This window comes from Toxorhynchites rutilus, chromosome 1, assembly GCF_029784135.1.
Source record: "Toxorhynchites rutilus septentrionalis strain SRP chromosome 1, ASM2978413v1, whole genome shotgun sequence".
In the NCBI taxonomy this organism is placed as follows: Eukaryota; Metazoa; Arthropoda; class Insecta; order Diptera; family Culicidae; genus Toxorhynchites; species Toxorhynchites rutilus.
This window is the reverse complement of record NC_073744.1, coordinates 183,684,339-183,710,672: the sequence shown is the minus strand read 5'-3', so window position 1 is coordinate 183,710,672 and position 26,334 is coordinate 183,684,339. Positions and strand designations below refer to the sequence as shown.

The 26,334-nt window shown below is 40.0% G+C and overlaps 1 protein-coding gene across 15 annotated transcripts in view; it reads right to left on the bottom strand.

The window, feature by feature from the left end:
- LOC129768776 (disintegrin and metalloproteinase domain-containing protein 11) overlaps positions 1-26,334 on the bottom strand; it is a 912,619-nt gene that overhangs the window by 103,867 nt on the left and 782,418 nt on the right. For 14 of the 15 annotated variants that reach the window (XM_055770645.1, XM_055770693.1, XM_055770654.1 and 11 more), the window contains exons 13-17: positions 21,343-21,658; positions 13,373-13,544; positions 11,867-11,986; positions 11,573-11,750; positions 7,405-7,561 (exon numbers count right to left, since the gene is read on the bottom strand). In XM_055770645.1, the coding sequence (XP_055626620.1) occupies positions 7,405-7,561; positions 11,573-11,750; positions 11,867-11,986; positions 13,373-13,544; positions 21,343-21,658 (943 nt within the window). Of the gene's footprint in view, positions 1-5,860; positions 5,964-7,404; positions 7,562-11,572; positions 11,751-11,866; positions 11,987-13,372; positions 13,545-21,342; positions 21,659-26,334 lie in introns of all 15 variants that reach the window. The other variant, XM_055770661.1, reaches the window with a different exon arrangement.

The window sequence follows — 26,334 nt, the reverse complement described above, 5'->3', positions numbered from 1 at the left end:
TAGAGAATAAATGAATGACATTAGCACTGCAAACATTCGCGCGTATGTGTGAGTGTGTGAATGCGTTTGACAATTAGCAATTCAATTTCGCTGACCGATTTCGATTAGCCGAAATCTGTTCTTTTTTGCTGGAGGTGGAAGTGATAGGTTCACAGAATGAGGACAGATGATTTATGACCGAGTAGCAGTTTGATGAGAGGAGGAAAGGTCGGGAGGAAAAACTTGTTAATATTTATTTGTTGTGTAGATAGAACCGAAACGAAATTGAATGTTAGTTATTTTCCACCTTGCGTCCGGCGCGATTGGGGATTTTCCGCCGTGAGAGATAATATCATAGTGGATAGTGGAGGAAAACGGTCGGACACGGAGCGATAGAGGGATGATCTAGCAACAAGATGATTTATGGACTGCCCTCCCAAAAACGGCGTTTGTCGTGTTGTACAAATAGATGTCTATTTTGTGCACACAGACACACACACACACGCTTCCACACGCACAAACACACACACACATGTGAACACAGTGAGCGAGAGATAACCTCCATTATGTTTAACATCCAATTTCACAACCACATCAGCTTGATTTAGTACTTTTGTCACCGAAATTGAGAGGAAAATGTTTGCGTTAATTTATCATTCATGTTTTGTAACGCTCTGACAGATTGATAATTTACTCGGCCGCTGAGAGCCGCCGCCATTTACGATGTTTCTCTTCTCGAGTTGGGACACACATACATACGTACATATATACAAACACTTGTGAGATTATTGCTACAATAATGATGGCACGATGGTGATGGTTTGATTTTTGCGGGGGGCAACGATCTGTTATTCTCTGGTTGAATCTCTCGCTTCAAGACAGTGTGACGGTGAGGGAGCAATATACGCTGCAGAAAAATGGCAAGTGGAAAGGGAAGAGACTGTAGGAATGGAATGATAACGAAGGATAGGAAGGGGCAAGATTCAAACAGCGAGTAGACACAGGAAGAAAACAAAAATTTGAACTCATCAATCGCCGAGAGTAAGATAAATAAATAAAACACAACAAAAAACGACACAGAATTACAAAACGGAAGAAACAAAATTGTTTCACAGTAAGAGATAATCACACAGTATGACATCGACAGTGTAAACACGGTTGTGTGGATCGGGTTTGAATGACTGGGTAACGAACGCTTTTTGGCATTTGATACGGTATGGTCAGTCCGACATAGCGTTCGCTATTGGTGTTATGTAATAAAATGTAAACAAACACACAGAAAAATAGTGAGGGAAAAAGATGGAGACGGCAATAAGGTGTGTTTGAAACACAGCGAGAATTAAAAATAATGTGTTTTTTTTAAATGATTATGATAGGAGGAATAATCCGTTTAGATGGCGGAAGGGTAATCTTTTCCAATGGTATTTTCCAATGCTTTTATTTTTTTTAGTTTGTACATAAGAAGGAAGGAGAGTATTACAGAGTAAATACAAAAATAAATAGATTTCACCAACGCACACACAATCACTTTACGATTCCAGCAAGTATTGACAATACACAAACACGTATATCGATTTGTTTTTTTTTCTGTACAGTAGGCGTTGCGAAACGTAGACTAAATAGTTTCACAATGATAGAACGAAAGAAAAGCACATTTGAAAAGTGGAAAAGAAAAACGCGCACGCGGAATGTACATATTGATTTCAGCTATGAATGCTATGGAAATCAGAACCAGAAAAAATCCCTTTTTTGTTGGATTTGGTTTTTTTTCACTAGGTACCAGAACACGGAATGAGTTTTACGCATACGCGCACAGGTGAACTCTTCTGCCTGTTCTGAGTAACTAGCTACGTATTTGTATTTGATTAGTTGATTTCAGTTTTAATCAATTCTCCGGTAAACTGTTTTAAAAATTATTTAAAATTCCTAAAAGTAGTTATGAATAGCTGCTGTCGATGGTTGTTCGCTGTAAAATTGACACAAATGAACAGTACAATCTCAGTGGCATTTTTTGCGAATGTTATTCAGTTGTAGTTGCTCAATTTTTTTTTCTGAAGGTAAATTCTCACACGGAAGCTTTATTTCCATATCTATCTTAAGCTTGTTTTTCAATCTTTCACAATGAAGAAAAATTTTCGCGAATTTTTGCGTATTTGTTCGCCAACCAATCAGAACGAAGCGCGGGATCACTAGCGAAAAAGCGAAAAAATATAGAACATCCCAAGCTTTTGCTGCGAAAAAAATGCGAATTCGCGTTGTTTTGACAGTAGGCTCTGTCCATATCAGACAGTTCGAACAAGGCAATCTAGATGGGTGTAACAAGATATTAAAATTGTTGCTCAGCTTCCTGTTGGTTGTTTATGTAAGTAATAATTTTCTGGTTGGTTTTGGCTGCAGGATACTTTCAGAATTTTTAATTTATACTCTTCTAAATTTTCTAAAATTGAATTGTACAAATTTCGGGGCATACTTAAACTCAAACTTGTGAGTGATATGAATTTGTTCCACCAAACTAGTAACACTTGTTTTCGATTCTGACGTTGTTCTGATCACTGGAGGAGGATAGTTTGACAGATTTGCATTTTTCCCCAAACCATTGTGAAGGACTTTAGCAAAAATATTTCGCAGGAGGAAGATTCGCTCATTCTACAACATGTTTTATGAGGGAAAGACACGATTAGTCACTAGAATATATAATATGTTATTTATATTAACTTTTCTGAGAGACATTGTAGAGTCGACGCTGATTTCCAACTAAGCGCGAATAACGTGTTCTTTCATACAAACTGTGTTAATTATGGTTGAACACTGTGCAACACTGTGCATTCAAACAAACAAAAATTAAGAAACTGCGCAATACATTGTGAGTTTGCTGCGGCAAATCGTCGTTGCTTAACGGATGAGTCATAAGGAACCGGGCTAAATTCATGTCACGTGTTCCGCCACACGCGCTATAGAGAGACAAACAGCTGTGTGTGGCTTTGTTTTCCTCTTTGTGGTCGTTGTTTGTGCTAAGTGTGTTTTCGTCTGTTTACGATGAAGGTTGCGGCACAGTGTTTTCTCTTTCTTCGACAGCATTCGAAATCGAAGGTGGTGAGGCACTTTCTGACGGAGGGTCATAAGATATCCACGATTTATAAGATGATCGCTCGGTTCTGCACTGGAGGGCCAATGGCCAACAACAACAAAAAAATATTGGGCCGACGGAGCGGAAGCCATCACAGCTCAACAGCTCAACTCAAGTCCCTTATCATCGGATGTGCGGTCCAAATCATAATGGCGAGGGTTCCGGAATCTTGAGGAAGATTGAAGATGAGGGGCCACTATATGTCTAATTGTTTCAGAACTCGAACGCACATTGCATGGACTTGCAGTGAAAATGCAGTAAAGAATGGAATTTAATTTTTTTTACCAACCCTGTTTTCATTTACTCCTGTTACTTATGACTCACTCGTTAGATACTCTCGAGTCTCTTGGTTAGTCTGTGTATATGTTGGCATTAGAGACTTCTTCCAATACCGTCATGGGAAAAACCTGAAATTATGTTCGTGATAGTATCCCTGAGTTCCAGATCGGATCCAGAACATGACGTGGCTGATAAGCAAAAAAAAGTTGATATGCATCCGCTTTGACGTATTGGAGACAGCATTGGGCGAGCTTTAGAAAAAAATTGCTCTCGAAAAACCGAGGGAACCGAGGTTCTCTCGCCGATCTCCGCAAAACCATCGAGTTTTACGTTGCAAAAGGGCTGATTTTACGATGCACCTCTGCACGGAGGGGTACAAGCTGATGATCTCGTCGTAAAACCTCTACAAGAAAGAAAAATGTGAAGGAAATACTCTGACTACCGAAAATAGAATACTACTCAAGGTAGTCTCGAGTGGTCTTCCCGATATGAATAACGAATCTTCGTTAGTTAAACTGAAGGAGAGAGGTTTCAAATCGATGCAACTTTATAAGATGACTCGCCATGATACCTCTCGGAAATTTCGAGACCAGTTCCAGCGAATACGATGAGCCCTCGTGAGTTGACGGTAGCAGCTGATTCCAAGTGTGTCAACTGCGGAAATACATATAAAGCAACAAGCAGCAAATGCCTCAGGCGATCGGAATTTATCACTATCCGCAAGGTTGCTTTGAACCCCAAAATATGCCGGATTAAAACGAAACGAATTTCTCTTCCCTCTATAACCGTCATCTGGTTCCAGATCCCTCTATAAACCCAACTTATCAAACGCCTCCGATGTTTCAAATTAATGTACGGCAGAATCTGGCCCTTTCCTTCATCCAATATGGCTTATGAGGTACTGAAAATCGGCCAATTGAAATGCTTGCCTGCTCGCACGAGCATTTTGAGGTCGTTGGATATCTTAACGGGCGCATATTTGATATTGTCAAACAGCGAAGGGGAAATATTGAGAACATTTAGTCAACGCACATCGACAGGGGGATTTATTATGTATGCACTTTTGTAACTTTAAACCTGAGTGTATGCGAGCTGCCAGTTGAATGTAAATGAATGGTAATCCTTCCTTTACAATGCAGGCTTTTAATCGCGATATTTTTCAGTGCAGCTCTTTACAATGGTGCGCGATATCGCGCGATAATCGGTCATAATCTGTCTGTCAAATCTGCATCACTCTGATCATACTGCCAATGATAGTTTATTATTTGTTAGGACAAGGTCGTACTAGATTGGTGGAACAAACGCGATTCTCGCAGCCAAAGCTTGGAGAGATAGAACTTTTTTCGCACTGTCATGGATGATTTCGTGTTTTGCTCTGATTGGTTGGCGAATAAAAATCGATATTGAAGAACAAAAAAATCGCGCTCAATGTGAATGATTGTAAATCTGGCTTAACCCCATGTAGCAAATTCTAATCGCTCGATAAAAAGTCATTTTCATTATAAAGAAAAATAGTTAACCCATATCGTACTGAGCTGTAAACATTCTTTTTTTTACACAGCCATTGACCATTTTGATCACTGGCGTTAAAGCAATCCCAATGTTGAAGATTTTTTTCCCAAACTTCCATTTTCAAGAGAATGACGAAAAATATAGAAACCGAAAATTGGTCAAAAACCCGCATTTTTCTTTTATGTAGGAGATTCAATCGAATGGTTTTTTCCTACATCACAATATGAGTTCTTTTATCAATATAATACTAGAAGTATTACTTTGATTACAATAAGTAAGTAATTTATTGCTCAACAGAGTTATAAAAATTTTAATGAAATTGATGATGTATGGTAGGGAATAAACTGAGTTATCATATGATGCCAAAACATTATCATATGGTTGCTTCCTAAAGCCATGAAAAATTATCAAAGTTACTGCTCGATTTTTCGAACAATGGGAAAGATGGGGAAAGTATTCAGGAATCAACCCGACATTCTTCGAATATTGTCATTAGATTTTTTACGCCAATGTGTTTACATTACAAAACCGAATGTGTTTCCGTTGATTAATCAATACAGGCTGCTGCCACGTTAAAAGAGCATCGATTTGGTTTGTAATAAAGTTTCCTATCATCATTACAACAACACAAATTTCTCTACAAAAAATGCCACTGAGATGAGCTAGTTCTTAAATGAAACCCAACATAAACTTGTCAGCGCTAAACGTCCAACTGACAATCACCATACTTGACAGCCGTCATCATTCCCGTGTCTGGTTGTCAATGTCGTCCTAAACCGTGACACCCGTCCCCCTTGTCGGGCTTTCCCGAACCATTTACACGAAAATCAAATTTACACACAAAAACGAGAGGAAACGGAACGCGAGAAAAATATACAACACGATGAAACACAATTAGACACAAAGTTTTCTGTTTGTACACAATTTGTTTTTTCTTCGCTAGAGCAGCTTGTTTTTGCGTACCTGTAACAGACGGCCATTAGTGCGAAACAAAGGAAGACACACTTGACGATTACCACTAACATGATTACCATAGCTAATGTGCTCACTTTACCTTGGGCGTGGTCTTTTTGGTTTTTGGATTTTCGGTTGAATAATTGCGTGTGTCAAACATTAACGGTTTTTTTTTTGGTTTTTGTTTGGTTCGTTCGATTGGCGTTTGGCGCGCGGCACGTGTTGGAGCATGATTGGTGGTTGGATTTCGGCGAATCAATTTTGATCGTTGGATGGTTGTGAGTTGGGGAGGCCGGAAAAGAGATGGAAAGCAAACAAACAGGCAGCAAGCGGCCCAGCCGATGTGCCGATTGCGGGTAAGGGGGGAGGTAAAAAAGACAAATTTGAATATCTTTTTGTTTTTGTCAATTAATCACACCGATCACGCACAATTAAGGTTTGGAAGGGAAGGACACTGATTATGGATTGGGAGCAAGTTTTTGATCGAGGAAAAAGAAACCCAACGAAAAGCATGTGAGAAAATCATATTTTACACGAACTGAGAAATTAAATATACTGATAAAGAGAGAGACAGAGAGAAAGAGAAAGAGAGAAAGAAAAGAAAGTGACAAACATTGAACGGCGTTTTCGTCTTTATTTTGAAGTGACCTGGATGATGGATTAAAGCCGACAGTTGACAATCGAAAAGTTGGTTTGGGGTGTTCTGCTTGTTACTACCGAAAAAGGATTTGTTCTAGATGATTTGGGTGAGATGCAATTGAGAGAGAGATATCCTACGAATAAGACCAAGTAGATCGTGGAACGTGTGTTGCGATAGCGTCAAGTCGGAGATACAGGGTGCTTGCTGTTTTCCATTCATTTATCTATTCGTCGAGTTTTGGGATGATTGCGGCACTTGTGACGATTTTTTTCTAATGATTTGGGGGTTGGAGGTTTATTTTGATTCTACAAACTACAATCGATTTTGGAAAATTTTGGATAGGAAGCGATTACCATTGTCATAATTTCGTAGAGTTTTTGTACCGCTTCGATGACAGCTTGAAGTGTCACCGTTGTGAATTTCATTTTCGTTTTTTATATTTGTTAAATAAAATTATTTAATGATGAGAAAAGCTAGAAAAAGTATTGATTTTAAAAAGAGCGTAATCTTCAATATTAGTTTTTGTTAAAAAGGGTGAGAGCGAGTGAAAAATCGATAGATAGTGATGGTCGATTGTATGTTATTTCATATTTTTTTTCATCTTTTTAAACAGCACGAAGGGTCTGTTCGATAGGTTATGTAGAAAAGACAAAGTGAAACAAAAACAAAACATATACAGAATTCAATGGATGACGCAAAACATACTTTTAGAAAGCGGAAACAAGTTATGATATTGAAACGAATGAGATAGCTATACAGAGAATGTGGAAATATACAGAGATTGCAAGAGATTGCGACAGATCGATAGTAGAGTATGGTTCGTGTGTATACTTGTAGTGGTGATATGGTGAGGGAATTTGTGGATCATACAAATACAAGAAAAAAACTAGCTTGGAACACGTGGCCCACTTACCGTAGCGAGTAGTTTTCTTTTCCATTACCCCGGAGAGTACTTCCGGGGTGGTGGACGTTACTGGCGACGCGTACGTCGTTGTGATATGAGCTTGTATCGAGCAGTCCGGTCCGGTCCAGCCGAACTTGCAAAAGCACTTGTTTGTGTTGGTGCAATCCTGTAAATAAAGTAACGGATGGTGGAGACAGTTTGTACAGTTCATTATTTTGGATTAACAAAGGCGTTTTTCATTTTTTTCATATCGCTGTGAATGTATTCATATTTTCAAAAATGACCATACGTAAACTACAATATTTCTGCCTTTCGAAGGGGAAATTTTTCATTCAAACAACAATATCTATGTATTAACACATTAAGGACCGCATGTTTTGGGGCAAACTTGAACGCTTCATTTGTTTAGATTCCACGAATGAGATCGTTTCTTTCGATATGGATGGGACGGAAACGAATGATCAATAAGAAGTTGAAAAATAGGAAAAAATATATATTGATAATACTTTTAATATGCTATTAGTATCCTCTGAAAATTCCTCGAATTATGGCGTAAAAGGTTTCGTATTGTGCTGACGATTAAAAATGAAACGAGTATGTAAATGAACTGACATTTCATGTGACCAATCGTATTCCGGAGTAGAAAAAGAACTACACTCGACGAAAAAATAGAGGAGCAAAATGCGTCATCGGAAAATATGAGTGATATTTGAAACATGTAATTCTGTTGTAAAATAATGCATTCATCAAAACAATTGGACTTTGTATAGAATAGTGGGCAGTTTGCAGTGGGCAGTTTGCAGTGGGCAGTTTTGACCATCGATTTGCTGTGCATTCATTATTTCATGAAATATTCTTAATCCAAAATTAAAGGATAATTTTCCATTCGATAGAGAATACCACTGTAGAAAATAGTTCTACTGAAACTTTCTATACATCAAATGGAAGCGAAATAATCAGGTTAATTGGATTGTTATTGGGATTATATTTTAAAAATCTATAAAAACTTTGAAAGCAATCCAAAACCGATTTATCTTTTCTAGCAATGTCTTTTGTCGACAACGCATATAGACATGAAACTAAAAATAAGTACGTACGATACGATCCCTAAATTAGAAATTCGTAGCTTGAAAATGCTGTATTTTTTATCCTCATGTCATCATTGTTTGTATAGCATGCTTCCTACTTTATCTTTTATTTTTTTAATTTTTTTTAAATTGATAAAAAATAATTTGTGCACATAAAATTGTTCTGTTCGTTTTTGTGCGCTTCAAAAACTCGAAAAGTTCGACACTGATGAAACTCATATTATGATACAATATACAATCCACTTCAAGGATAGTTGTTGCTCAGGGAGCTTTAAGACTTCCAGATGAAATAAGCACACTTCTGAAATAAAGCTGTGTAAATTAAATTTTTAGTATTGAATATGTATTTAATGTGGTAGCAACACATCTCCTTGCAAGTGTTCGAAAAATCGTGAACTAAAATTGTATCTGATGATGATTTTAAATCCATATATTTTTATTCAATGACGTTGCTCAAGATCCATTGGAATTACGTGGTTTATATTCGGATGCGGATTGTTCAACTAAAGGGTGTGTCACATCAAATTGCATCAATTTAGGAAGTTTTAGGAATTATATCTTCAGCTTTCGCTTATAATCAGATAAGAGTGTAAAGATCACGTTGGCCATGCTTCACTGTAAATTTTTCGTAAATTTGGAAAAATGTCGTCGAACGAAAAAGAGCGTCGTGAATAAATCCTGCGCACTCATTTCGAGTATCCGGATTTGTCACATCGGGACATCGGTTAGATGCTGGGAATCGTCCAATCCACGGTCAGCAGAGTAATAAAACGATACTTCGAGAACCTAACCATCGACCGGAAGGTGAAGAACGGCAAAAATGGATGCTCCGTCAGTGAAAAAGATCACAAGCGCGTAGTTAAGCAGTTTAGACGTGATCCGAGAAGTTCGGTCCGGGATGTCGCCAATAAGCTGAATTTGTCAAGTTCATTCGTCCAGCGGACCAAGCAGCGGGAGGGCCTGCGTACATACAAGGTTCAGAAGGCTCCTAACCGCGACAAAAGGCAAAACATGGTGGGGAAGACGCGAGCCCGGAAGCTGTACACCGAAATGCTGACGAAGCCGCATTGCCTGGTAATGGACGACGAAACCTACGTCAAAGCGGACTTTCGTCAGTTGCCGGGCCTGTTGTTCTTCTCCGCAGAGGACAAATTCAGCGTTCTGGAGGAGATTCGCAAGCAGAAACTATCCAAGTTTGCCAAAAAGTACATGGTGTGGCAAGCGATCTGCTCTTGCGGAAAGCGGAGCGCCCCCTTCGTGATGACCGGCACGGTAAACGGGCAGGTTTGCTTTAAGGAGTGCCTACAGAAGCGCTTACTACCACTATTGAAGCAGCACGAGGGCCTGACCATCTTCTGGCCGGATCTCGCTTCGTGCCACTATTCAAAGGACGTGTTGGAGTGGTACGAAGCCAACGGGGTCACCTTCGTGCCAAAGGAAATGAACTCGCCCAACGCGCCGGAGCTTTGATCGATCGTGAGTTCAAAACTCAGGGCCCTCATTGACCATCTTTGTGTTGTTACAGAATAGCTACATCCACGCAACAATCATCAGCGATGGAGATCGATCCACGGTCGAAATAAGATCGATTCATCCATACAACTGCTCTGCTCTGCCAGACACATCGGGCTACTGTTCTATAAATAACTCAACAATGATCAAACATTTGTCTCCGCTGTCCGGTGGTCCAACTGGATAATGGAAGAACAGAAAGAATACCCTTACGCCTAAATGGCTACTGTGTGAATGTACCATATGTAATGGTATAGAAGGAATACTGGCGAATGGCAACTGTGTAATGTGCTAATTATAGATATGATAACCATGTGACATGTACACGATTAAAATTCGGCTCTGTTACAGCTAAAATGCTAATGAGCCTTAAATAAATAAATGGGATAAAAAAAAACGCGCCGGAGCTTCGCCCAATAGAGAAATATTGGGCGATTATGAAGCAGGCCCTCCGGAAGAACCCAAAAGTTGTCAAATCGGAGGCGGACTTCAAGAGAAAATGGATTTCTGTTCAAAAAAAACTACAACCTGACGTTGTACAGAACCTTATGGACGGGATAAAGAGGAAGGTGCGAGCATACGGGCTTGGGCTCGAAGTATGAATAAAAAGAAAATGCCAAAAGTTGTTTAATAGTTTTTATTTTACTGTCTAAAATTTTCAAAAGGATCGGTCTACTGGGCGAATTTCTACAGCGTTTTTTCCGTGATGCAATTTGATGTGACACACCCTTTATATATTGCGCGTTTCCGTGTTGGAAAACCAGGTAGCTTATATCTTCGCAGATAATAGAAAAACAAAGTATTATAAGTATTTCACAATAATGCTTTTGTGTTTTTCTTTTTCGTTATTAGTTTGTATGTCTTGTCCCCCCATCTCACCGTCGCCCACCCTCGACAGATAGCCGAACACCAGATGCTAGATGATACCTCATATCCATATCCCTAACCTGACCCGTCCCACAAAAAATGTTGCCCTTTTAACCTCGAGTAAACCGCGAGTATTCGGTCGAATCCTACTAAACATAGCAATTAGTTGAAACTTTGTATAAACAAACCTTGAATTAGCGGCTCCGCAAAGCTTATGCGATTAAGCCTTACAAATAAATGAATTGGAAAAAAAAAGTATATCACAATTAAACTCATTTGAAACATATGCTTTGTGTTGCCACTCTGTGCACAGAAAAACGTTGCAGGCAGACTACAGCTAGTAAAATTTGAAATAAAATAAACATAAATGGAAATAAAATTTAATTCATGTGCAATTTCGTTAGTTCTTCAATTAATTCAATAAAACAAGGGAAAATGTCCACGTGGACAATCGAGGAAGGGGTATGCAAATATCCACGCGTGTCCACGGAGGGGGAGGGGAGGGTCTAAAAACGTGCTTTTTCTGTCCACGTGGTATGTGGACAGCCCCTTACGTTTAAAATGTTTCATTAAATGAAAATAGTCGATGAAAGTTTTGCATATTTTTAGATTATTCTCGGATCTCGATTTCTTGTGTTTCCTGGAGAATTTTTCAAATGGACTCGTCGAGAGAAATATAAGTCGATACCGATTGCCCGTTGGGCACTTACCCCGTTCCCGGAGCACTCGAGATTGTTGTGATTGCTGGGACACTTGGTCTGGTCGATGTACGGGAAAATGCTGACGCAGGTCTGGTTGACGCAGATCAGATTATCGCCGCACGGTGTCCCGTCACGCACCAGGCCGAACGGTGGCGTGACCGAGTTCGTCACCGAGCCGGTTATAGACCTGTGAACAGAGTGAACGGAACGCGCAAACACACACATTCAATAATCAATGCATCATTTCCGCCGAATTGACCGCGCCATGGTGGGGCGAACTCGTCAACCATTCAATATACTCACTTGCACTCGTACTCGATGCCCTTAATTGAAATAATTGCCCTAGAGTAAAGATGGTCACTGCAGTCCTCCACGGGCGTCCGGTCGCCGTCTTTGCATTGCAGGGAGCCACATTGTATGTTCCTGTTTTTGAGAAGTTTGAGGGAGAGATGGAAGAGGAAATACGAATCCGTGATTAGTGAACCGGAGAAATTGCTCTTGCTAGGGCAAACAGTTTTGGTTCCGCTGGCGGTTCGTCGCATTCAGTGGTTTTGATCCCAACACATGCCAACTTCAGGGTGTCCCTTGTGGCGAATTAACTGGAGTTCAACAGAGCTAGACAGTGAGAGAGAGAGAGGTGGAGAGAGACACCGTAATCCGTAGGCGGCTGATAACGAATGGCTCGTACTACCGGTCAGTCAGTGATAGCGAACGTTTCATTGAATGCTGCTCTGTAATTCATCCGCAGTGTTGATTACAACCGTCCGCGCGATGCGATGGTCTTTGATGGGACTCCGTTGGTGGATAGATTTTTCGTCAGTCCACGGTGTAAACACCGGTGTGGTGAAGGTAAAACAGAAACGACCGTTTGCGACAGCCCCCAGACCCCGGTAGAAAAGTGAAACGTTAGACGGAGTCGTTAAGTGCACTTTTGTGTCAATTCCGGCTGTTCCGTGCCATACAGTGCCGAAAGACAAGTGGAAAGTCAACATTACGTTTCGCCGATGGCATCGAATTTGTCACATTTCCCGTTCCCTGTGTGGAGGAAATGGCCGCCGCAAATTGTAGCACTAAGTAGCTAAGCGCGCTATGCCCTCACGGAGGCGATACATGCTGACTAATAGTAGTATCATTATTAGTAACAATGGTTATTATTAATTTCATGATGAATAATGAACATTCCGCTATTGCTGTTGTGCTTGTTGTACAACGAGTGTTGCTATTGCGTCGGGAAGCGGAAGCAATTCCTACAGGGGACAAGATTGCGACATTTTGTGCACATGTGGGAATCATGTGTGTGTGTCTGTGTGACTTCGTGTGCTCAAGACGTGTTGTTCGCTCTCGAGTCAGCTACTGCAATGATTAATTTGCAGAGACACAATGCCAGGATAGGAATGGATGGGACATCGTAGATGTTCGGAGTCCTAGAGGGACAGGGGAAGAAGGGGTTGATTGCGTGTTTTGCACTTCTGACTCGAAGGGATTCAGATAAGAAATTTCTTGCATCACGACAGACCTACATAAGATTTCTGCGTCTTCAAGGCGTCCTCTCTGCCGCCCGTCGAGTGCAGCGTCTTGCTACCGGAAATTCATCATCACTGTTATTAATGATGCCTAAGAGAACTCAGCAGGATCACTTTGTCTTTCTCCTCCCATGTCTCACTGTCTCTCATTGCCCCGAGCAATGAAGAACCGAACCGCTTGTTGACATTGCAGTTTTTGCTGTTACACAAGAACTAGTTACAAGATTGACTGCCTGTTCTGTAGGTATACTGTTGTTTACATTACTGTCAGCAGGATAATACTCACTCCGGTTCGCACTTGATGTAGTTGCCGTTCATGTCCTTCCCGCAGTGTCCGTTGATTGAACCCTTCGAGTTGAACTGCTCGTAGCAGACACGGTCGGCGCCTGTACCGCTGTAGCCCCAGATCCGCTCGCACTGGGCCGCCGTCGTGGGGCAAACCCCGTTGAAGCAGTAACCTGTTGGGTGGGGTGGAGGAAAAAGAGGGGAAATAACAATAAATTGTTTATCTCCATATCGTCGTCTGCTTGTTGGATCTAAGTCTAACCATTTCAATGAAAGTTTCACCCTTCATACCACAGATTGTCGCAAACAGAGTCTTTTCCTGCTTCAGGGAATATATGAATATGTTTGTGTGAATCTGACCAGGTTTCCAGCCACTATCAATGGATTGATCCCTCGAGCAATGATGCATGCCCAACTTCTCAAAAGATTTAGATTTAATTGAACCCACCTGTACTCCAGTGCATGGAGAGAATTTAGGATTTAGGATTATATTGGCTTGTCGAATAATACAGGATTATCCTTTTAGTCCTTTAGATACAAGTATTCTGAATTCTGACTGTTGTCAAACCTGAGTGTCATTGTGACACGTTAAGTTTCAATCTATGGATGCAATGATGCAAATTATGATTCGCCAAAAACGGTTAGAAGGCTTTAAGGCAAAATTTTCCAGATTAGGATTCGTTATTTATAACAGAGTCCGCTAGAATTTAGCACTGCTGGGCCTTTTTCGAGGGGGCTACGGAAAAGGTTGTATTTTTGAAGACAACCCTCAAACTCCCAAGCAGTTGAAAAATGACTAAGTGTAATAATACAAATATCAAAATTAATTTTAGTTGCGTTTTTTCAATATTTAAATTTTTGAGACAATCCCATTATGAAGCCAAAGTCGATGGTTTCGTAAGAAGTAAATCTCTCTCCAAAAAAACCCGGACTGCATCGTCCGAAAGAAATGAATTCGTAAAAAAAAGCCTATCCTATTTATATTTATATTTATATATATTATATGACGCGAAGCAATGAAGAACAAGCGATATTCATTGCTTCGTATCTAGAACGATACTGAAAGCTTGCCTCAGCGAGATCCAATATTTATGGTCTAGGCAGATATTCCCCTTCGTTCGTCTTCTTCTTTTTCTTTATTTACAGAGACTTTAAATCTAGTGATTTATTCGTCTCCGTCCCCTTCGTTGACCATAGATAAGTTGCTCGTTATTGACGGCATGGGCAGGAAAGCTCCCAATTGAGCAGAACAAATGTATCGGAAAATGGAAATGCTTCTAGTTTTCATCAATTTAAACCATTTACACACCAGATGATTGTAATATTCAGTGTAAAAAACAAATCTCAGGGAATTTCCGATTCGTTTGGTATATAAACCGTCTAAATCCGTGAGTTATTAACGTTAACTTTATTTCATTATTATTTACGTTTTTACGTGACCTGTTCTCTGATTTGGCACCCTTAATGAAAGACGTAGTTCTACGTCAAAAAACCCACATTCATTTGAAGAAGGACAACATGTAGGGGAGGCTTGGGTAAGGCGGACAGTGGGGGTAATATGGACAGGATTGGTATAGTAACATGTATGAAATTCAAATTTCTGTTAATACGAACGCCTTCTACATGTTATCCCAAACATATAGAGGCAGTAGGCGAAGTATATCTGTATTGGTAAGCAAAATATCGTGTCGTAATTATTTGCATTCAATATGGAATGTATATGTAAGAAACAAAACAATGTTGAAAGTTATCACGTTTGCGTGATATTTTGAGCCAAAATTTTCATGAAATCATTCAACTATTTGTTTTTTAACAGATGACAATTGTATCATGGCTTATTTCGATTATCTATGTGGTATAGAGATTCAGAGAGCAATCGTTTGCTTAGTTCATGAAATCAGTAACATTTCTTGCGAAATTCTGATTAATTGGCGATTCTTCTCTCACAACATACACACCGAAACTAAGAGCCCTCGAAAAATACACTTCATAATGTTAAAATAATGAAACTTCGTTTGTTTCTATGAACGCGGGAGAGTGAAAATGGCACATGGAAATATCACTTTTATCCGTCTTTTTCGACGTGATTTCACAAATATTCACATCACGCTATCCCATTAGCTTCATATTTAGCGGGAGCTCTACAAAAATGTACGTTTTTAATTGATAAATTACTTCTTAAAAATAGCATTTTCACATGGATGCGGAGGGCAATCAAAGATAAACACAACGACCGACGTCACTATTTGAGAAATAGTTATGGCAGCGCATGCTATGTCGCACGAAACTCTACCATCTTCGTTACCTTTTTTCCAGAACATTGATGTTATCCTATGATATTTAATTTTAATTATTATGATTCCGCATGTGGACGCAATTCTTGCGGCTACTTAAGCATTTTAAGCGGTTTAATTTCAAAATTCAATTTGCTGATTGTTATTGTCGGTTGTAAATTAACAGAAAAGCAATGTTAGGTATGTACGGAAAAGTAAATTCATTTTTGAGTAGAACATTAAAATTATTGAAATAATTGTATCGGTGGGGTAAAACGGACGATTGCCAGTGGGTGTGAGACGTGCTGTGAAAAAAACAGGAAGTGGGTTATATCTGTGGTATAACCGCAAGGCTGACATAGGACTATCATTGATTTAGTGATCATTTGTTTGAAGTTGAATCTGAATTCATTCTGAATGAATGAATAAATGAATATTTAGAGGACTTCGAAAACGAGAGCGTTAGGTTGGAGGCACAAGGTTTTATGCATCCAATATTGTATACGAAAATATTCTGCTGATGGGGAAGAATGATCTTCATAAGCTTTCCTGCTGATTGTACTTGATTGAAAAATCACAAAACAAAATGTATTTGGTCGCAGTATTATATGGATAGAAAGCATTAAAATAAACTCTTTCGCTTGAATGTATTTTTCAATTCCAAGGGGAACTGGCAGATTATTTCTCGGCAACGATGACATCTTTCCGGATTCTTCTCGATGCTCAATAACCACCAAACGAAAAGAGTTGCGCGCGTGTATGTGTGTGTGGCGGCTGCTCCGATGTCTCAAGCGGAACCAATTTTCGATTCTGGTACTTTCTTGGTCACCGTTTCAGTGGGATCACTCTCCTCCTGATTGATTCCCTTCCGGCCTAGTGTGCACAAACAGGCTCTTGGTGACACCGTTCATCAGCGCTTTCATGATGAACTAAGTTAGCTTCACCACAACAGCGACAACATCGCTGTTCAATTATAACTGAGTGAATTTCCGAGCGGCGCTCAATAGCCTGTTTTGAAAGCAATTTTAAGGCTATTGAAACAATTTTTTGGATCAAAAAGTAACAAGTGTATAACGCGTAGACATTTTATCTTTCGAATGAAGTGTTTATCATTCCATTTCGTTCAGTTGTTTAGGAGCTATTAACGCTCAAAATCTCGGTCTTTGGCGTAACGCTTTCGTTTTCGAAACATTGAATTAACACCCCGGTATAGAAATGAAAGACGAAGTCCTACGTCAAAACAAGTGCAAGCGTAAGATTGAATGCGAACGTGAATCGCAAGTTCGCTGCTTCGGTAAAGGCGAGTGAACTGCAAAGTTTAAAACCTCTTTCATACAAACAAGGAAGGAAGGCTACTACTTTTCAACGGAAGCTTGTAGCTTGTGTTTACATTTAGTTTACTGGGAAAACGCTATTTTCAGCGAGTTTTTCTTATGACACTGTGTAATGAATAAAGGGTGTGTCACATCAAATTGCATCACAGAAAAAACGCTGTAGAAATTCGCCCAGTAGACCGATCCTTTTGAAAATTTTAGACAGTAAAATAAAAACTATCAAACAACTTTTGGCATTTTCTTTTTATTCATACTTCGAGCCCAAGCCCGTTTGCTCGCACCTTCCTCTTTACCTCGTCCATAAGGTTCTGTACAACGTCAGGTTGTAGTTTTTTTTGAACAGAAATCCATTTTCTCTTGAAGTCCGCCTCCGATTTGACAACTTTTGGGTTCTTCCGGAGGGCCTGCTTCATAATCGCCCAATATTTCTCTATTGGGCGAAGCTCCGGCGCGTTGGGCGGGTTCATTTCCTTTGGCACGAAGGTGACCCCATTGGCTTCGTACCACTCCAACACGTCCTTTGAAAAGTGGCACGAAGCGAGATCCGGCCAGAAGATGGTCGGGCCCTCGTGCTGCTTCAATAGTGGTAGTAAGCGCTTCTGTAGGCACTCCTTAAGGTAAACCTGCCCGTTTACCGTGCCGGTCATCACGAAGGGAGCGCTCCGCTTTCCGCAACAGCAGATCGCTTGCCACACCATGTACTTTTTGGCAAACTTGGATAGTTTCTGCTTGCGAATCTCCTCCGGAACGCTGAATTTGTCCTCTGCGGAGAAGAACAACAGGCCCGGCAGCTGACGAAAGTCCGCTTTGACGTAGGTTTCATCGTCCATTACCAGGCAATGCGGCTTCGTCAGCATTTCGGTGTACAGCTTCCGGGCTCGCGTCTTCCCCACCATGTTTTGCCTTTCGTCGCGGTTAGGAGTCTTCTGAACCTTGTATGTACGCAGGCCCTCCCGCTGCTTGGTCCGCTGGACGAATGAACTTGACAAATTCAGCTTATTGGCGACATCCCGGACCGAACTTCTCGGATCACGTCTAAACTGCTTAGCTACGCGCTTGTGATCTTTTTCACGGGCGGATCATCCATTTTTGCCGTTCTTCACCTTCCGGTCGATGGTTAGGTTCTCGAAGTATCGTTTTAGTACTCTGCTGACCGTGGATTGGACGATTCCCAGCATCTTACCGATGTCCCGATGTGACAACTCCGGATTCTGGAAATGAGTGCACAGGATTAATTCACGACGTTAATTCTTCGTTCGACGACATTTTTCCAAATTTACGAAAAATTGACAGTGAAGCATGGCCGACGTGTTCTATACACTCCTATCTGATTATAGGCGAAGGCTGAAGATATAATTCCTAAAAATTAAATTTCTACAGCGTTTTTTCCGTGATGCAATTTGATGTGACACACCCTTTACTCTTTGTTTTAGCTATATGTGGGCGTTTGTGTTTGCGTGTTGACCGATGAACGGTGATCGTTGAACGTTGAGCGTTGTCGTTGCATTTGCTTCCGTGTTTCCGGTTCCGTTTCCGTAACCGTTTGTACATGTGTTCTTTACTACAGCCAATTCGCTTCAATACTTTCCGGTCCATTAATGTCTTTTTCGATGAACCGGAAACCACCATCTGGGTTTGCAAAATGGCATCGGAATACGATATTAGACTTCCGCTGTTATAGTCTTTTCACCCAATACTCACATCTTTGGGGGTATCCATCATCGTTGGACATTCAGAGCCATTATCAGCAAACCGGAAGTCAAAATAAGATTATATTCGTTTTCCGCTCGTCAGTTATTTCCGTCCATTACCTCAATAATTGTGAATGTATGTCATTTCCATTCAATTGAGAATAGCTTCTCTTCAAAAAGTACATGGCCGGTTCAGAACCTTGGAGAGGTCGGCTTAGGATCACCTATTTTTGAAGGTGTCGAAAAATGAAACTTCCTATTTTACCCTTTTTTAGCGCTCATAAACCACACCAACCAGTAGAAAAAATAGTTTAAGAGTTATAGTATTCATTTCAAGGCCGAAGTTTCCAAAAACGACAATTTTATGTGATGAATGACCGTTGCAATTTATGGGGTCGGACCAGGGCCACCTTCCCCTATATGTTGTACGTCTGTTCCAGGGCACCTATTTTTAAAATATTGTTGGGAACACAATCACAGTCCTATATCAAGCTTCCGTCTTTGCCATTAGGCACAGATCCTTCGACTTTTTGTATAAGCGATTTGGTACTCAAAGCACCTCGATGAATTAACCTATCCAATTTAAGCAATAATGTGTGGCCACTAGGATATCAAGAATTAAAAAGCCCGGAACTCGTTTAAGTAGGGATACCATCTGGTAGCGGAGTTGTTAATCAGGACCCCTCTCACAATTACTATTAGGAATGAACCATTATGATTATTTGAGATATAAATAAACAAGCTGACCCGGCAAACGTTGTTCTATCATATAAATTATTTCAAAACAATATTTTGGTTGGTGAAAATAACAAATATATTCTAAAAGAGTTTGTATGTTATCGTTTAGATCTGTACAATTTATCTTATTAATGATTTTCACTTCAAAACATACATATCCGTACCCCCTTTTTTTTTGAATTTCTCTATTCATATCGAATATGCTTCAAATTCTATCATTCTAATTTGGGTGAAGACAAACTAAACGACATATAGACGACTCAAATTTGATCAAATCTGTGACGAAGAGTTATACGTACATGGGAAAAACGTTGTTTCATATATAGGATAAAACACGTGAAATTTATTCATTATTTATTTATTACAAAATGTCTAAATCTAAACACCACTATGAGCCACCGACACTTATGAATCACATATGCAGCGTTGGCCTCATAATCCTTAAGTTATTTTGTGAAATTGGGTAATTGGGTAAATACATTCATTGATATATTTCCTAGGACCTTATACTTTTGAACTAATACAACATTTGTGCTAAACTGGAGTGCATCATAGTCTGTTTGGAAAGTAAACGATCTCTCATCAGTCTGAAATTGTATTATTATTCGCACGTAAAATAACATTCAACATTTTTAGAAAGCTTCAGTACCTATCTCCAAATTTTTTAAAGCTAGTTTGTCAGTCAACTTCGCGGCAACTACCAGCGGGATGTAATTGCAACTGTTTGCCGTTTCGTGAATCCTTTGAAGCTTCTTTGAAAATGATTCAGTGCCACTCGAAAATGTTTTCTGCCGAGAACTTCTTCCCTTCCGCTAATTGCTACGCTACTTAAATGATTAAGGCGCAGATGAGATTCACCTTACCAGAGGTTCCTTTCACCTTGAGCAAAGTCGGAATGGTTTGCCCGCGCTTCCCAAACCACTTTTGTGTAGCCCAGGAAACGTGGGCCTCGCAGTTGGTTCGCAGCCAGAGGAACCAGAAACAGCGTTGTGCCAATTCATGCTCTCCATCATAATCCGGTGAAGTATTTTATACTAATTAAATATGATTTCTTTTGAACAAAAGGGGGTTTCGCTGGTGCGAGCAAGTGAGGATGAGGAAGTGTGCGTGGGTTGCACACAAAAAAGGTGGGATAAAAGAGATTCATTCATTTTGTTTACGCTGAAAAGCATTTAATTCTATTCAGTTGAGAGGGTTCGGGGCGAAACTCAGCGCCAGCGAACGAACAGTTCCGTTTCAGGAACGCTGCTGCTGCTGACGTTAATAACGAGTCGGGTTGTGTAAATGAGTTACCACCGCAACTAGGAAACGAGTGGCTGTAAACAACGTTCATCAGTTGTAGCAATTTTAGCTTTGTAGCTTCTCGCTGCGGACCGGAAGCGGATGCAGAACAAAGCCCTGAAGTTGGCGCAGTTAATTGGTAACTGCAAAATGCAGCCCCGACTAGCAAGTGCATCCGGTTGACAGATGTCAAGGTGATTTTCCCGTTTACTTCCATGGTTCCATTTTCCGCTTCCGCTTTTTGTTTTCCACTCTCGTGACATTGAGTGGCTCGTCATTTTCGTTCTCACTTCGCTCCGGCGAGATACGAAGGAAATGCTACACGCTAATTGGGAACAATCAGACACGACGTCGTTGGAACGACCTCAAGAACCACTGAGTACGTGAGCTGACAGCAGCTCAGAACCAACGGAACAAATACGAGAAATGTGGTCGGAAATAGAGTAGAAGAACACGAAGATAGATGTCACATTTTACAAGGCCTTTACATGACGTCTGGCTGTCTGTGCCAGGTGTAACACAATTGTACTATGAAGGGGGAGGACTCGAATGGAATGGATATTACTATTGGCTGATAATAAACTCTGGTTTTACGAGAAAGATGTTGATGATGATAATGACAGTTCAAATTCTACCAAAACAATCGCTACTCACCGGTGGAGAAGCCGGTCGCGTTCATCCCGCACGGGTTGCCATTCTTTTTGTGCACATCCGACGGGCAGCGGCCGGACTCCCCGTTGCAGTACTCCGGCAGATCGCACTCGTTGTACGCGTCCCGACAGATCACCCCCGGGGCCTTTAGAATACATTTATCACAGCATGGTCCAGTGGCGCACTGGGATTCCTTTTTCAGCTTGCAGGTGATTCCGTCGCAGCACGGATCCGTCTTGTCGCAGTCGAGGGCACTGCCGCAGTCGCACTCCTCGTCGTCTTCCACGATTCCGTTGCCGCAATTTTTGCGGAGTTCGACCTGCAGCAAAAACGGGCAAAATCAAATTAGGTTAGTAAATTAGTTCGATTGATAAATAGATTGAAACCCCCATTTCATCGCCCGTTCGACCGGCTAGAAGTTTAAAAAGCCCCCGTGCGGGGCCATCAATTTTAATTAGGATAGTAAATTGAATACTAACTGGTCGAACGAACTGGTCGATAGAGGGAAATTCAATCCGTGTCCACATTTGCGGACTCGTATATCGAGTGGCACCCGGGCAAGCGAGAAAAGGGAACGGATTCATAGCAATCGTTGTTCCGTCTGAATGGCGAATCGTTCGTGGGCGTTTATGTATTTTTTAATTCATTTAGTTTATTTATTCCACTCAGCGAATTGCTGGATCTTTCTTTTTTTGTTTATACGGTTTCGATTGTGACCAATGCAGGGTTCCCGGAGTCGGTTTCCCATTGTTAAATACCATTTTTTGACGGAAGACTACGTCTTCCAAGTTTTCCTTTTCTGAAAATATTTGCTCATAACGATTTGCTACCGGTACGGGTTATTTGCTCCACCTTTTTATATCAGTAATTATTATTTTTGTAATCTACATAAACTGGATTTTTATTCACTAGTCACTAGCCACTTTGAATCTCCCGAATGAACTTTGATATAAGACTGTTATGTTTCTATTAGACTAGAATAGAAAAAATAGCCCAATTTGAAAAAAAATTAGCCTCCAATATTTCATCTGAATTAAATAGTCCTACAGATCAAAAAACATGTAAATTTTTTATGGAATAGTGTTCACGTTAGTAACTATTTTTGCTGCCAAGGGATATTGACGGATGAACGGACAACGATTTGTATACCAATCGAATAATAAATTCTCTTAGAATTGTTTGATATGTTATACATTCTTCCCGCCTTGAATGTTTTCAGGAGTGGCAAGCTCTAGAATACGCGTCGTCAATGTGCAAGTCGGAAGAAATTTTGACGAAAAATCCCCCGGCCAGAACGGGAATCGAATCCGAACCCCCGGCATGATAATGTGGGACGCTAACTACTCGGCCACGGGAGCGCATGTTATGCATTACGATTCCCTAATTCATAAATGGTTAAAATTAACAAAAATTTGAAGCATACCTATTTTCTCACTTATTTGTTTTGTGAATTTCTGTGTCTACCTGCCTGTGCTTCCTGTGCATAAAGCGCTCGCTCGAACTGCAAATGCAGCGTTCGATCACACGGACACTGTGAACTGAGAAGATATTGCAAATTAATCCCACCCGTTTATAACTTGTTGGATATAAATAAGCCATTCGCGATTACTTATACTCATTCTCACTCCAACTAGCAAGCAGTTGGCACGTAGAGAGGAATAGTCTGAAGCATTTCTTCATACAGCTTTTTACGACTGACATGATCAAGTTCATTTGATTTCTGACTAAGCCTCTCCCATTTAAAAGTCAATGAACATTTTTTATTTCTACAAACATTAATGTACACATATGTACAAATGGCGTTTTTTAACCTCGCGAATATTTACCGCCATTTGTGTTGTTTAATTTATCTGTAATAAATCGTATATACGTATGATAATAGTCGTACTAGATGCATACATAAGTAGTCTATTCCTTCAAACTAATTCGCAAACATTTGCCATGTATGTATATCGTCTCCACTTTTGCAAGTATGTGCTAGTTGGGAGCCACCTAAAATATGGGGTATGTTACGGACCCAGCTCAGATTGCAGGGCCCGACATAAAACAAATAAAATTTGAAGCGCAATGATCGCAAATAAAAAGGACTAATTAAGCCGGCGGGAAGAAACCAAGTTGTTTCCCCTTCTTGCGATTTGTTTGTATAGCTTCAGACAAACGGCGCATGACTATGACGAATGCGAAAGTAGGATCAGGGAAAAAAACAGAACGCTAAGCGATAGTGCGATAGGCAAAGGATTACAAATAATATTTTATTGCTGGAAATAAGATAAGAACCAAGGCGAGAGCGCTGCATGGGCCATTCGAGAGGTGATGATTGTTTTTCTTAGGTCTTGGCCTTTTATCGCATGGAATGTGCGAAGGGCCGAAGAAGGAAAAGTGGCGCGTAGAGATAAAAACAGAAAATACAGATTAAACATCGTCGCCAGAAATCAGCAAATAGTTAAGTCCCTTCTGTATTGAACCCCTTTAGCGAGAGCGAAGGATGGAATAAGAATAGAAACGCAAATATAAGCGGATAGAATTAGGCATGTAGATAAACCGAAGCGGTCTTATAGTTGAATTAAAGTATTAAGTTCAAGTTAGGTCATATTCATTGATCCGAAAATCATCAAACGAAGCACCATCCAAACGTTGGCAATCAGGCGCCACGCACTAGTAATAAGATAAAACAAACAACACAAAATCCCAAACGAAAAGTAATTGTAAGCTTCACTCGGACGGACCAATCTGAAGCCGTCTGATTCTGGAGTGTTTTTGCAATTACTGGATATTGTGACGGGGGCTTAACCCATAAGAGAGCCCTTGAGGCAAGAATCTTCTTAAAAAGCAAACAAAATCTCGGAAATAGTTTCCTTGGTTTTCAGGGTATATGATGCTGTACATATGCTGGATATACGATTTTATGCTTGCTGGAGAGCTATTTAATTGCTAATTATTGATCTGAAGAATTGTTTCAATAGCTCAAATACAGCTTCGAAATCATACTATTGCAATCCCTATAAATATAGCCACCCTCATGAAAATTCAATTCAGTCTCGATTAGACGACGGTTGAGGTATGACGCATGATGAGTTGACTGGCCAACCTCTATCATTTTCTATTTTGCCACTGTGTGGAGGAGTAATGGAAAAATGATCGCTTGTGAATGCGCCCGAGTGAATGGATTTGCTTTCACTAGGTGTTCCCGTGATGATGAAATGGTATCCAATTAGAAGAAAGTGATTACGTATACATTCAAACAGAACGCTAGGCGGTTCCCTATCAAAATCATGCATTATAACAATTTTCTTTTGATGTTTGTTTAGTGAACACTGTTTGCCGGCGAGCGTAGAGCGATAATGCGTTGTCTTTCTCAAGACATGGAGAGGCGTTAAGTTTTACATAAGGGCCCTTTTCCGGGTTAAAGACGAATGAACAGAAGCCGCTTTAGTACAAAAACGGAAACGAAAACGGATCATCAGTTTCTATTTGCTTGCGAATGCGTTCTAAGAATTTTGTACAAAACAAGCTTTGTCCAGAACTCAATCAGAAGAGAAATAAACACTGGGCTTCACAAGTATAAATGAGAATCGAACCAACGTGTTTCTTTACATTCAAGTGAAAAAAGAAAATATTTGTTCATCCATTTATTCAAATAAATTTACCACTCGAACCAATGATTCCTAAGCCAACGGCAGTCCTACCGGTTATATCATATCCTACCGGTTATATCACAGACATAACCCACATCTAGTAGAGGTCAGATTCGATTATCCATAATTTTAGACTCCATTATCAGGAGTATTTTATTTTTGATTTTTCTAATTTTTTGATCGGAAATTTTGAATAATTAATATGGGTATCAAATGAAAGGACTTAACTAGTAGAATACAGTTATTTATGAAAATTGCAAATCCAAGATGGCGACCACTACAAAATGATGGACTACATATTTTTTCAGAACCCTATCAATATTAATATCAAATGAAAGGGATTGACTAGTAGAACACAGTTATTTATGAAAAATGCAAATCCAAAATGGTCGCCCCCACAAAATGGCGCCATGTATATATTTTTTCAAAACCTCATCAATATGGGATCGGAATATTGTCATGATGTACTGTATTCTATTGTTCAAATTATTTCATTTGATATCGATATTGAGGGAATTGCAAAAAATATATAGCCGCTCATTTAGTAGCGGCGACCTATTTGAATTTTTGTTGTTTATTATGTTTTGTGTTCTCCAAGTCAAGTCATTCAGCCTTTTTTAGCGAAGGCCAAATTGAATTTTTCAAGATCATGGAATACGCAATTTTATAATATCAGACAACAAGAACGGAATCAATTTTCTATTAATGTGGGACAACCCTACAATCATTCAAACATACATACAAGGTCAAGCTGAATGAAACAAGTTAAAAAGTAATTTGTTATTTAGGGACTGCGGCCATCTTGGATTTGGATTTTTCATGATCTGTTATGTTCTTTTAGTCGAGCACTTTCATTTGATACCCATATCGATGAGTTTTTGAAAATAAAATATAAATGGCGCCATTTTGTGATAACGGCCATTTTGGATTTGCATTTTTCACAAATAACTGTGTTCTTCTAGTCAATCTCTTTCATTTGAAATTCATGTTGATGGGGTTCTGAGAGAATATGTCGCCGTTTTTTAGCGACCGCCATCTTGGATTTGTATTTTTCATCAGAAACTATGTTCTACTAGTCAAGCCCTTTCATTTGATACCCAAATTGATGGGGTTGTTAAAAATATATATCTGGAGCCATCTTGTGATGTGGTTTATAATGACACCAGAGATGAAGATTGGTCCCAAATTCCAGATCAATCGGTCAACAAGAAGGGGGTTAAATTTCTATTAATGTGGTATAGCGCTACAGACGAAATTACAAAGTTACAAAGTTACAAACATACAAACGGGACAAGGCAGATGAAACCGTTTAACAAATAAGTGCAAATCATAATTATATAATAAAGTCTGCTTCATTCAA